General features: G+C 42.1%; 1 protein-coding gene across 1 annotated transcript; it reads right to left on the bottom strand.

Moving 5' to 3' along the window:
• Positions 1-2,259: 2,259 nt before the first annotated feature.
• On the bottom strand, positions 2,260-13,346 carry LOC309372526 (embryonic pepsinogen-like). The gene is made up of 9 exons (XM_081916163.1): positions 13,261-13,346; positions 11,981-12,137; positions 10,673-10,790; positions 9,126-9,244; positions 7,477-7,661; positions 5,998-6,111; positions 4,922-5,045; positions 3,797-3,895; positions 2,260-2,631 (listed from the first exon to the last, which is right to left on the bottom strand). Exons 1-9 carry the CDS (start codon positions 13,314-13,316, stop codon positions 2,491-2,493), a joined length of 1,113 nt encoding a protein of 370 aa, XP_081772289.1. The 5' UTR covers positions 13,317-13,346; the 3' UTR covers positions 2,260-2,490.
• Positions 13,347-13,883: the final 537 nt, after the last annotated feature.

The following is a 13,883-nucleotide window of genomic DNA, read 5'->3' as shown; positions in this document are numbered from 1 at the left end:
CCCAAGAGGCTCAGTGGTTTAGGGTATATCTGAACCAATTTTTCCTCATGGATTTGCACCTAATCGGAATGTCCTGTGATGATCTTCTGCACAACATCCTGAATTTTGCTTTACTTTCACAGTCCAAACCTGATGGGTAAATGTCTTTCAAGTGTGTGCTATTCAATTGTCTCAAACACAACAAGGGTTAAGAATTCTGAAAAATTTTAGTCAACTGGAGGTGCAAGAAAAACTAAAAATTATGAAAGGACAAAAGTCACTCTACACCTCTGAAAAAGTGGCTTGTTTGGCCTTTAGAACAGCAATTTTAAGGAGAAAAAAATTATTCAGGAGAGCAAACTCTTATCTGACAGAATGCCTGGTTTTAAAAATTATTTTAACGGTATAAAGTATTTTATTCTGTTTATGTAGTTTGTTTTTTGTAATGTCATTTTGTAATGTCACTTTCTACATATCTCCATTTGAAGAACTGTCCATTTATTCCTACTCTTGCCTTCCGGCTTTCCAGCTAATTCCTGATGCTGAGGAGGACCTCTCCTCTTAGCCTATGACTGCCAAGCTTAATCAGGAGTCATTGGTGAGGAACTTTGTCAGAAGGTTTTCGAATGTCCAAGTATGCTTTGTTGACCAGATCATCTCTATGTGCTTGTTGACACTTTCTCAGAACTCTAGTAGGGTTTGTGAGACAACTCTTTCCCTTGGAGGAGCCTTGCTTGGTTCATAAGAGCCAACTCCTTGGGGCTGAGGTCCCCCCCCAATAAAATATTTGAGTGGACCCATGGACCCCAAAGTTGATGGCCATTGCCATTCAAATGATTTTTGTGTACAGCATCATATGATTGATTATGTGGCGTGAGGCTTACCTGCCTCCCCCAATATTTTATTTAACTTGACACCCCAAGGTTGGACATTTTATCCTTATTAATACTTTCCACCAGTTTTTGCTGGAGAATTGTTATGGTAAGCAGCCTGCTATTTCCAGGAGGCCCCCTGGATCCTGTCCTAAAAATTGCTGATACATTGTCTACTTTCCAGGTCTTGGGTATGATGATCTTAGGGACAAGTAACATGTTTTTGTTAGAAGATCAGTGATTGCACATTTTCATTCACTGAGAACTCTTGGGTGGATGCCATGTAGACTCGGTTATTTGTCCATTTTTATTTTGTTTATTAGGCTTAGAACTTCATTTCTTATCAGCATTCATCAGTTCTTCAGAGTTGATCCTACAAAAGTTAAATCATGGTTCCGGGATCTGCCCAAAATATTCTGTTGTGACGGCTGAAGCAGAAAACTCAGTCAGCTTCTCTATGATTCCCTCACCCTCCTTTAGCACTCATTTGACTCCCTCTAGCCCAGCCATCTCCCTGCATATTTGAAGTTCTTCTTGTTAGTCTTAATCTTTTATGTGTGTTCATCAATTTCCTTTCTAGCATCCCTTATGGTGTACCTGCACATTTATTTATTTTTTGGGCAATGTTTGCAGTGATGGAGTGTAAGATACAATTACCCAGGGTGGGTGCGTGGGGCAAACCCTCAAGGGTGGTGGGGCACAGAGGAAGCCCACTGCAGCTTGCCTCGCAAAGTGGCACATGCGACGCACTCACATTCCGCAGCCAAGCAGAGGAGGGAGATGGCAACACTGCAGCCAACTCTCCTGCTCTCCGCCCCTGGGTCAGGCTTCACCCGGGAGTGGAGCTTACACGAGGTTCCACTGAGTGAGCCTGTCATGGGGGCACTTGGTTGCACCCCCTCCGAAGCAATACACCAGGGCCACGGTCCCCCAGCCCCCCCACCTTACTGTCTGCTTGCACTTTTTTCTTTTCTTCCCCCCCCCCCACCAAAGTTTGTGTTATTTTTTATCTCAGTTTGGACAAGACTTTATTTGTTAAGGGAAGCCTTTCGCCTCTAGTAGCTTATTTGACTCTGCTCTTTAACCATGCTGGTATCCTTAGGGCTTTCATGGTATCTTTCCTGATCTGTAGTATACAGTCAGTGGGTGGTGAAGCAACCTAAAAACTCCTTGACCAAAAGACTCACCCATGTTCTAGCATGTTGAAAAGGCTGCCAAGTTTGGCCCTTGAATCAGATGTCTCATCTGGTCAGAATGTGAAATTGTGAAAGGAGGCAGTGAAAACAGATGTTGCCCCAGAGAAACCATTAGATGGTGAGGGGGCACAGTCCTTTCACTGCCACACAGTTTAGGACAATATGTGATTATCCATGAGAATGGCACCTCAGCTTCAATCATATCCAAAAGCTTAGCCATGGAACAGTTTATTAATTTGAAATACATAATTTTCAGATCATATATGCCACAACAATGCTACCAACAGCATCTTCTTTGAAGGCATCTGACGAATATAATTTTTAATAGGACACCGAGTGATAGTATTAGCTCAAATACATTGCTATGAAGCTACAATGACATTGGCATTAGTTGATTAAATGAGAAACTACAGCACTTGCATATTTTAAATGCAGGACTTTTTTTACACTGCCTTTGCCAGTCCAACTTGGTTGTTCCCCCTGTCAAATATACTGTAGTATTCTCTGAGGAACATATCTCCTAGTATCAAGTGATCATAATCCTTGCTGCCAACGCTAAAGCCACTCTTGCAATGGCCGTTATCCTAGAAAGAAAGGAAAGGATATCATTAAGATGTGGGTGATTCGACATCCATATCAACCAAGAAATTAATCTAGGTAAAAATGCACAAGGAAGGGTTGCCATATTTTAAACCCTAGCATAAGGTAACATTCCAACATAAAGAAGGCGAAGGAAGGATTTTTCCTGGAAGAAAAGCCTCAAAAGGAGATAAATATTGTAGATGTTACGCTAGGACAATAGTAATAGCACACAGTATTGTAAATTGTGTATTCAGTCTATAATAATTAGCATAATACCTTAATAATGAACAACCAAATTGTACAAGTCAGCAAACTATTTTAAAATTATAGGCAGTCTCCACAATTCAAAATGTTTTTTGCTCTGCTCTGTTGGAAGAAATAATTGCACTGAAATGCCATCTTATCCCTGGAATTATGCCGGCTTAATGATGATAGAATCAGTTCCAGACAAGGAATCTTTGAGTTTTAAACTGTGAACTTCTATTGACAAAGCAAATCCTCTACTATTGAGCTATGGCCCCTCCCTGTGGAGTCAGTGGAGATCGCAAGAGACTTATTTCCCATCTCCTCCTCGCTCCACCTCTCCTGCTAGCTATAAAGGATAGGATCACTGTGTTCCTCTGCCAATAGAAGCCTTTCTTCAGGGCTACATGTGGTGTATTAAGATGGTGCTGAGAGTGAGATTTCAAAATTCTCTAGATTGTGTCCTCACTACAAGAGGAAATGAGGGGAGAAATAACATTATTTGTTTCAAAATTCTTCCATATTTGCAACTGCCAAGCAAACATATCTGAGAGTTGCATATAGTATAGATGTTGCTATATGTGATGGAAGGTTTAAGTCCTTCTCAGGGTCATCAGACACCCATGTTATACAATATGTCAGGGGCAACTTTCCTGGGATGGGATACTATACTAAACTGTCATGAAACTACCAGTATGTTGGTGGGGAATTTGTATTGACTTTTTTTCTATAAGACATGCAGGTTTGGGTCCAGCTCTTCTGACTGTCTCAGGATATCTAATAAGCTTTCTGCCCAAAAATGTATTCCATTTCCCCCTTCTTTAGCCCATGTGTTCATAAATATTTTGCACTTCTAATCTGCCCTAAACTGTTTGAACCTGCATTATTATGGTAAGTAGATAATATTCCAGTTCTATCATATACCTTACGAGTATAGGCTTGTGGAGTCAAAGGATATTGAATTTTGTTGATTACAAAAACCACATCTGGCATTTTGCGGAGGTTTCTGCAGTTGAAATAATGCTGAAAGAGATAAGGAAAAGAATTGAGTTTGGACATTATTCTGATTATGAAGGAATTGAACCAGCAATCCTCAAGTTTGCTTGAGAAATGTCATGGATTTGTCCCTGAGCCAATCTCAGGAAAGCAAACATACCGCTTTAAGTGAGAACTTAATAACCCTCTAGTGTAACTCACAGGTTTGAACAGCACACTGTAGAACACTGTAGCACAGAAGCACGCCATCTAGCTGAATATTACAAATAAATCATCTCAATACTTCACATCTAAACCTCACAGTCTAAAGCAATGGAGATGATGCAAATGGGTGTTGATGGCAGGCTGATGTACAATCTGTGTTGAGAGATATTGTTTGGAAGAAACAAAGCCAGTGTATTTTGCAGACAGACTACAGTACGAATAACAGCAGTGCTTTATCTCTCCCCCTTCCTTTACTGGATGCCACAGCTTATTTTCTTTTTCTGCCATTTCCATTGTTGTAGCTTGGATGCTCATGCACATTTGCATGCATGTGCAGTAGGTATCATGAAGAACCATGAAGGCTAACACTGAGGTACCAGCAGCTGTAGTCCAGGAGGCAGGGGCACCAACTTGGGCCCCAGATTATGGGTGCCCAATGGCACCTGCGACGTAACATGACGCGTTGACATTATGATGTCCAATGCAATCTTCGGGGTCATGTCTGAGGTCTCGCAAAACCTCCAACATGACTTCCGGTTTCTCCTGAAAATTGCTTCGGGAGGCCCCGCAAGGCCTTGGATGTGACTTCTGGGGCCTTACGAAGCACCCAAAGTCACATTGAAGGCTCTGCAGTGTGGGTGCCTAACACCCACAATTTTTGTGGTGCCTGATCACCCATGGGCCCCCTGGATTTTGTACCAGTGCCTAATCCTCACCACCTTTGGTTGTGCGCCTCTGAAACTGGAGCTCCGTCTAACAGAGTAAGGAGTGTGGACACTAGAGTGATATGGATGATACAGGGCCTCTTTCAGCTACAGTATGAAGAAAATCAGCAAAAGTCAATCTTACCTTGCCAATGGCTTGCTGGATTTGGTTAATTTCAGATTTTGGACCAAGCAATAAGGACGCCCCTGTGTCAAGAACTGCTTGACAGCCATCTCTGCAGGCGATCTTCTTAGAATTCACTAGAATGCTGAGAAATTGGAAATCATCATATTCTTTAGTTTCTGACATGAAACATTATAAAGCCACACTGTATGGAGCAGCTTTCCAGGGTTTCAGATAGGGAGTTCTCATAGCACTGCCAGAAGATATCAGTTATGGAACCTGTGACCTTCTGTTTGCAAAGCAATTGATCTGCCACTGAGGTAGGGCCTTTCCCCAAACATGGGTTGATGTTTTTTTAATGGAGAGTGGGATGTGATAAGTACTTTCAGGGAGTTGCATTGGAAATTGTAGAAGGCATAAAACAAAACACATAAACTACAGATTGTAAGCTGCTCAGGGCAAGGGCCTGCAATCATATACTCTGTTAATGCCATTTACAAGAACGGTTCTATATAAGTCATTCTAACAACGGACAACTAGAAAACACAAAGTAAGTTGCACATTCGTATTTGCATTTTATTGCCCTCCATCTCTTCCTGTTTAGCTAACTAGTAGCCATTAAGATTATTCAGAAAAACTTTTCAGTTTTATTGTACCCAGTCAATATGTTAATATTGCAAGGGACGCAGGTGGCGCTGTGGGTAAAACCTCAGTGCCTAGGACTTGCCGATTGTATGGTTGGCGGTTCGAATCCCCGCGGCGGGGTGAGCTCCCGTCGTTCGGTCCCAGCTCCTGTCCACCTAGCAGTTTGAAAGCGCTTTTAAGTGCAAGTAGATAAATAGGGACCGCTTATAGCGGCAAGGTAAACAGCGTTTCCGTGTGTTGCGCTGGTGCTGGCTCGCCAGCTGCAGCTACGTCACACTGGCCACGTGACCTGGAAGTGTCTTCGGACGGCGCTGGCTCACGGCCTCTAGAGCGAGATGAGCACGCAACCCTAGAGTCGGACACGACTGGCCTGTACGGGCAGGGGTACCTTTAATATGTTAAGATTAACAATAATGTTGCTAATACTACTAATAAGAATAATTCATGCTTACCTGTCCACGGCAATCCGCCATTGATATTTATATATGACAGGAATCCAGTTAATACGACCAGTAAAATAGGATCGATCAATTCCACCAAAAATGATCATGCTCCCATCTGTTTTTCTGAAACATAGATATATAGTGTGCTGTTGTCAAGTCATTCATTCAGAATAAGCTAAACTGCATATTAAAAGAGTTAATGTACCATGTTCTTGTACCTCTGTCCAAATTAGACAGACAGAGAGAGATAAAGGAATTTTTGCAGTGCACCTGTATCTACTGGTGAACACTGGACAATGAAGGCTCTAAGATTTTGAAAGGTGAGTGCTGTTCATGTACTTTTCCTTTCTTGTTCTATATATCACCATGCTTCCTATTTAGCTCTGTATATCACACACTGACTTCCCCCTTCATAATCTTCAGAAAATTTGTTCTTCTAATTGGTTTTCATTGGGATTTTAAGCAAGCCAGTTTGGGGCAGTGGAGGCCATTCTGCGGAAATAGCTTCTACTCCACCAACCTCAGTCTACTTCCAGCCTGCCTGCTTGCTTGCTTGCACCCAGTCCAGGGAGTGTCACTGTCTGTCAGATTCCTCCTCTTTAGTAAGTCTCATTGCTGAGAATGCGGAGAGAGGGAGAATTAGCCGGCTTCATTTGTGCCTGGCTCTACTTCCACCTACTGCTTCCCTTCCTGCCTTCTGCCCTAGAAGGGCTTGCTACCTTCCTTTCACAAAACCATTAAGTGTGCAGTGCTGGGCACACTTACTCAACAGTAGAGCTGACATGTACAGGATGAATTGCATATTATCCACCTAATGTGATGGAGAGATTTATCGTTATTGATCTACTCCCAAAATAGTCAGGTGAAAAGGTCTTTGCCTTTGCATTACAGACCTCTAATTATTCTGCATGAAGTAGGATTCTGATGTGGAGCAAAGACTCCAGAAGTATTAAATTAAAATCATAAGTGAAGGTAGCTAGATGGATGGATGTGTGTGTGTGTGTGTGTGTGTGTGTGTGTACCGTATTTCCATGCATTACAGAATAGTACAAGAATTAGAAGCAGGGGGGTTGGCCTCTTCACTCTCTGCTTCAACTCTGTCTTCCTCCCTCTCTTCCACATTAACACTTAGCTCACCTGAGCTTGGCTCCCGCTCTGTTCTCAAGGAACAAGCTGCAAGGGGGGTGCAGTTGACTGCTGGGTACTAGAAAACCGGAGGGACCTTTTCTTCTTCATCATCAAGTAGCCTTGACTACAATAGCTTATTCATCCCTGGAGGGGCTCAGCATTCTGACCAATTTTGGGATGGAGGTTCCAGTCCCCTCTACCCATCAACCTCTGTGCAAACAAAGCACAGTGGCAGACAGAATTGTACAGCAGGCAAAGCAATAGCCAACCTGTAAAATAATCTCAGGTGCATTTTCCTTCTATGAATCCTCCAAGTACACACAACAAATCAACATAGCAGTAAAGCAAAATAGTGTTTACCCGCTGAGATAAACAGAAAATTCGTCTTTCTCAAGCAAGCCTTTCTTCATCAGGTTATCAATGAATGAACTTCTCCGCCCAGGGCCTAAGCCGAGGATCCCATCATATATAGATTTGGAAAAGGGGTCTTCTGACTCACTGGTACTCAATCCAAATTCCATATCAGAAATAGTAAGATTGGATATCTAGGAGAAACACAAAATATTCCCTTACTTTTGTATCATGCAGTAAAGTACAGAACAGGCTTTTATGAGCATTGCATTCAGGCTACAATCTTGTGCATGTTAACATGAAAGGAAACCTCATTTGACCTTTCAGACAATAATATTCAAACATGGATAGTGGCAGGTAATAAAATATTGGGGGTGGCAGGTAAGTCCCATCCTGCATAATTGATCACAAGACACAGTCCATGCACACCATTTGAATGGCAAAACCCATTAACTTTGGGCGGCGGCCCTCATCAGATAATATTCGGGGGATGAAAGGACCATGGCCCATAGGAATTGGCTCCTATGGAGAGTGGGCAAGAGCAAATTAGGTCCTAGTTTTAAACCTGTTTATTCAGAGGTAAAGGTAAAGGGACCCCTGACCATTAGGTCCAGTCATGGCTGACTCTGGGGTTGCGGCGCTCATCTCGCTTTATTGGCCGAGGGAGCTGGTGTACAGCTTCCGGGTCATGTGGCCAGCATGACTAAGCCGCTTCTGGCTAACCAGAGCAGTGCACAGAAACGCCATTTACCTTCCCGCCGGAGCGGTACCTATTTATCTACTTGCACTTTGACGTGCTTTCTAACCGCTAGGTTGGCAGAAGCAGGGACCGAGCAACGGGAGCTCACCCTGTCGTGGGGATTCAAACCACTGACCTTCTAATCGGCAAGAGCTAGGCTCTGTGGTTTAACCCACAGTGCCACCTGTGTCCCACTATTCAGAGGTAGGTCTCATCAGTTTCATTAATATTTACTTCATGATTGCATAACTTTAATAATGCAGCTTTAATTTGTGCTACTTCGATTCTAACAACAACAATGTTAACATGAAAGGGAACCTCATTTGACCTTTCAGACAATAATATTCAAACATGTATAGTGCTGGGTAATAAAATACTGGGGGTGGCAGGTAAGTCCCATCCTGCATAATTGATCACAAGACACAGTCCATGCACACCATTTGAATGGCAAAGCCCATTAAATTTGGGCGGCGGCCCTCGTCAGATAATATTCGGGGGATGAAGGGACCATGGCCCATAGGAACTGGGCCCTATGGAGAGTGGGCAAGAGTGACTTAGGTCCCGGTTTTAAACCTGTTGGTCTCATCAATTTCATTGATATTTACTTCAGGATTGCATAACCTTAGCACTGCAGCTTTAATTTGTGCTACTTTGATTCTAACAACGACAATTTAAAATCAACTTCTTGATTACCACATATTGTGTTCTGAATTCCTTGAGGAGCAGCCATTCTATGAATATATACATAAATATATCCAAGTAATATAATGGGCTGATTCTGTTTTTACTGTTTTAAAGTTTCCAGGATTCAAAAACATTGAGATGCATTGGCCTTGGAAATACACAGAACAGTTAATTATTTATAAGTTTGTATTCCCAGCTTGTCCTGTATCTATAAAATACTACTGTATTAGTTTACCTTGACTGTATCACGTCCTAAGATCACTTCCACGCTTCCTTTCCCATACTTAATGGGGAATCGCTTTCCTGTTCCATGGAAGGTAGAAGACTTCTGTGGGTCAAATCTCTGGTGTCTTACTAAAAGTAAAAAGAAAACAGAATTTAATTAATATAAAAAACAGTTTTTAATCTGTGATCGATAGCAGAAACAAACTGAAGGTATAAATTTTCTGAAGAGAAAAATTGTAATAAAAGGACATTGGAAAACACTAGGGAAACATTTAGAGTGCCTGGGGAAACTCAGCCAGATGGGCAGGGTATAAATAATAAATTATTATTATAATTATTAAATTATTATAGATAACAGGAGCTAGGACATATTATTATTTTACTAAGGAAATTTGACCTAACCCTGATCATTGAAAACTGAGATATCTCTCTCCAGCAGTGGAGTGTCCTGTTTTGCCACTTGAAGCATAATGGGATGTGCCCCCACTCTGCTACCCTGCCTCCCCACCCCACCCCTCCTCCACTGCCACCCTTACTTGGGTTGTGTGGGGGCACTGATGACAGCTGGTTCCAGTGATATTTAGCAAGATCTCACCAAAATCTTGCCAGATCTTGCATGCTCCATGAGATCTGATGGGATATCACCAGAAACTGGTGCTGCTGCTGGTGCCAGCCAACAGGACACCCACGGGTGCCACCTCTTCTGCTTCTGCTGCCCGGGGTAGCTACCATACGCTGCCTCATGGGTGTGCCAGCTCTGTCTCTTCTTCCACCATATATATTTCAAAGAACCACATTGTTTTAGCATTATCATTTTGTACCTGTCACTAAAAATGACTGTGCACAATGATGGAAACTGGGTTTTACAAAATCAAATCTACTTGATTTATTGTGTACTCTAGTACGTGTTTACTCAGGAGTAACTTCTATAATTGAGTTTAATTTCTCCCAGGTAAGTGAGCATATAGGATTGCAGACTATGTGTATTTATTTAGAAGTCCCATTGCATTCAATGAGTCTTAAAGGTAAAGGTAAAGGTACCCCTGCCCGTACGGGCCAGTCTTGACAGACTCTGGGGTTGTGCGCCCATCTCACTTAAGAGGCCAGGGGCCAGCGCTGTCCGCAGACACTTCCGGGTCACGTGGCCAGCGTGACATCGCTGCTCTGGCGAGCCAGAGCCGCACACGGAAACGCCGTTTACCTTCCCGCTAGTAAGCGGTCCCTATTTATCTACTTGCACCCGGAGGTGCTTTCGAACTGCTAGGTTGGCAGGCGCTAGGACCGAGCTGCGGGAGCGCACCCCACCGCAGGGATTCGAACCGCCGACCTTTCGATCGGCAAGTCCTAGGCGCTGAGGCTTTAACCCACAGCGCCACCTGCGCTCAATGAGTCTTACTTTTAGACACCTCAATGAGTCTTACTTTTAGGCAAATAGAATTAAGGCCTCAACCAGACTGGTTATGATATAATGAACTCTTTCCTTTATGCTACTTCGTTTCCTTCCTTGTGTATATCTGGCTAACATGCTTAAACACTTGGACATTCTCAGTTACTTACTGCATGCTTTATCCTTGCAATAGATAGATGGCACCCAGAGAGGGGACGATCCAGTGTCAAACAGAACCTTGAACGGCTTTGGTGGGGTTCCAATGTAGATAGTTCCATAGTATGTCAGCTGTAGATTTATAAAACAAATATGCATTGCAGCACTACCCTGCCTCTCTCTTTTGGCTTTACATTTTAGTTCCTCATACTTATGCAAGATAATCCTGTAAATCTGAGTACTTAACTAAGAGGTGAGGTGGGGAGAGGCAGAAATAAATCACAGTCTTTCATAGGGTAATGTGGAGAGGACCTTGTTCAAATAAATGAAAAATAAACAGTATAAATTGTTGAAACTTGAAAGATACAGCAGTAGAGCTGACATGCCCTTCCCATGTATATCTGTTTATCTCACTTAATCCTTAGCCTTTTCTTCTCTTGAAAAGACTTAGAATCAGAGGCAGCAGAGGTTTAGAATCTGAGTTTTCCTTCTCCTTGATGGGCTACATTCCCAAGTTAACAAGCCCCATCTGCCCCTCACTTCCCTCTACAGCAGGGGTAGTCAACCTTTTCATACCTACCACCCACTAATGTATCTTTCTTGGCGGTAAAAATTTCCTTACTGCTCGTCAGTGCTCAATGGAAGGAGGATTCAGCTTGTGCCGTAGAACCCCCTACTGCCCACCCAGAATCCTGAAACGCCCACTAGTGGATGGTAGGGACCAGGTTGACAACCCCTGTTCTACAGCATGTACAGAAACCGCTTTCTTGACAGTTCCACCCACTATTGGTCTCATCCGCTCAATCCACCAGAGCCTGTCTTTTCATGCAGAGGACGTTCCCAACTCACCAAGGGTCTCACACCCATTGGCTCCCCTCACCTGATTTAGCTAGCAGTGCTGACAAACCTTTAAGGGTCTTTAGCAAAGAGACTCTGAGCAAGTAGAAGCTTGCAAGATGACAAACCACTCTTGTTGAAGCACTGTATTTTACACCACTACAGATATTACAGATGAAAGAACTCTGATCTCTTTTGCATCTGGCCAATGGGAGTTCCTAAATGCTTAACTTTGGATAGTGCTTAACTGGGGGCAATCCAGCAACTTGTCCCATAGAAATAAATGGGGCTTTGATCTAGCCATGGCTAAATCCCCTTTCCATGCTTTCAGTGGGAATGAATCATGGGTGTGATTTGCTTAACTGATTATGTTGACACTCCTGGGTGTCAGGAGAAATATGAGGTATTTCAATCAAACATCAGGAAAACATTGGTGAAAATTTGCTCAATGGCACAGCAAATTGATAAAAGCAAAGCAGACTCACATCCCCACGGTTCTTAAGTGGTTTCTTAAATCGGCCACGTTTAGAAAAGGCTGTGATAAATTCTGTATCAATGTCATGATGGGTTTTCTGAAAACTTTCTAGCAAGTTTTTCTCCCTGAGCATCCCTCTTCGCCTCTTCTCTCTCTGCAATGGAATCCTGGTACAAAATAAATGAATGATCATGCTTGGATTCTTTTCTGCTCCTGTCAATGTGCTTATTTTGAAATCAGCCTTTCATAATTAATAGGTTTAATGCCATCACCACATCCAAACATTCTCAACTACCAGGTCTAAGCATTTCCAAAATTAAGGCATGTAGGAAATGAAACTTAAAGGTCACATCTACTCAACATGACCAAAGTCTTTCTCAACATCAATAAAGACTAATATACATTACAATCTTGCACACAGTCATTCATGCATCTTCTCCATTGACTTCAACAGGATTTGAACAGATGTAATTCGGGGTAAGAGAACCTGTAGATCTCCAGATGTTGTTGAATTCTGGCAACGTAAGGAGAACTACAGCTTTCCCATCCCATCTGCAATAGAAGGGAGAAACACATATGGATCTGCTTCAACTCTCAATAATTTTAAGGAAGTTAGCCAAAAGAAAAGAAAAACCTGTAGATCTGTGGGTGTTTAGCATTTGACTGAGATAAAATGAATTCTTGAGATGCCTTTTTGTTTCAATTACTGTGAGCAGCAGTTTAAACATGCTATTGTACCTTCAAATAGTTGAATGCCAATAACAGTTTGGCAGTTCCACCTTCTGTTGTCTCTTCAGACATGAGCATCACCCTGCTACAGGGCTAGCAAAGGCAATGTGACATATTGGGTTAGAAAATATAACACACACACACACACACACACAACTCAAAAGAGCTGAAACAAAAATATTGCCCTGTCTCTAGTTAGAGATTAGTCACTTTTTCTTAGTAAAATCTACATTCTTTAAATTTAGAAAATTAACATTATTTCATATCATTGATAAAAAAATCTGGCGATCCTAAAATGACAAGAAAATCAATATTTCAATAGTTAATTTTAAAAACAGTTAGGTGTTGGCCACTTTTTTCCAATCTATGTTCTGCTGCACTTTTGGCGCCTACAACATATTGCTTTCTACTAAGTGTACACACACACACACACACCTATAGATGTGTTATTAGTTCTGAAGATGCAATTCACATTCCCTCTCTCTCTTCCCTTGCTTTATTAATTAATCAGAAAACGCAGCTGTCAATAAAGTAAATATTAGCAACTTAATGACCACTTACTTAACAAGACATTCAGAGAGAGCAACAAAGGTGAAGAGAATTGCAAGGCACTTCATCCTGCTAGTTCAGCAGAGGCTGCAGCAGTTTCTCTGCTAATTGCTCTAGAAACTCCATTATTTTATAGCTGCTTGAGAAGTAACCACCATTTTCTAAAGAACAGGTGGTCATATTTCATCACAGAAAGTCCAGCCCATTCCAGGAAACCAAAATTGATCAGTCACATTTCTTTGCAAATATGTGGAAATCACACATAAGATTTCAACATATACCAGGCATTCCCAACCTTTGGCCCTCCAGATGTTTTAGACTACAATTCCCATCATCCCTGACCACTGGTCCTGTTAGCTAGGGATCATGGGAGTTGTAGGCCAAAGGTTGGGGAAGCCTGGCGTATACCACTGTAAATATAAACAATTCCGTGGAATATGTTGCCATGCATTCTATTTCCAACTCCTGTTTGACACCCTGGAGACTCACTGACAGTCAGTGTAGTCCAGTGGTCTTCAACCGGTCCAGACAAATAATGATTGAGCAAAACAATTATTTTAATAATAATTTTTATAATTACTAAAATCATGTAATAATAATTTATTTATTTTTTTAAATGTTGGAGCAATTCATAC

The sequence above is a fragment of the Podarcis melisellensis genome (genome assembly GCF_964234715.1).
Source record: "Podarcis melisellensis genome assembly, chromosome: 6".
NCBI classification, from domain to species: domain Eukaryota; kingdom Metazoa; phylum Chordata; class Lepidosauria; order Squamata; family Lacertidae; genus Podarcis; species Podarcis melisellensis.
This window is presented reverse-complemented; position numbering and strand designations above follow the sequence as displayed.

Bases quoted from the DNA above. Each gene is read 5' to 3' on its own strand.
- LOC309372526 (XM_081916163.1), bottom strand. From the start codon at position 13,316: ATGAAGTGCCTTGCAATTCTCTTCACCTTTGTTGCTCTCTCTGAATGT. The intron at 9,245-10,672 runs GTAAGTAACTGA...TTTTACTTTTAG, and splicing joins TTGCAAGGATAAAGCATGCA to TAAGACACCAGAGATTTGAC. The intron at 7,662-9,125 runs GTAAACTAATAC...TGTTTCTCCTAG, and splicing joins TAGGACGTGATACAGTCAAG to ATATCCAATCTTACTATTTC.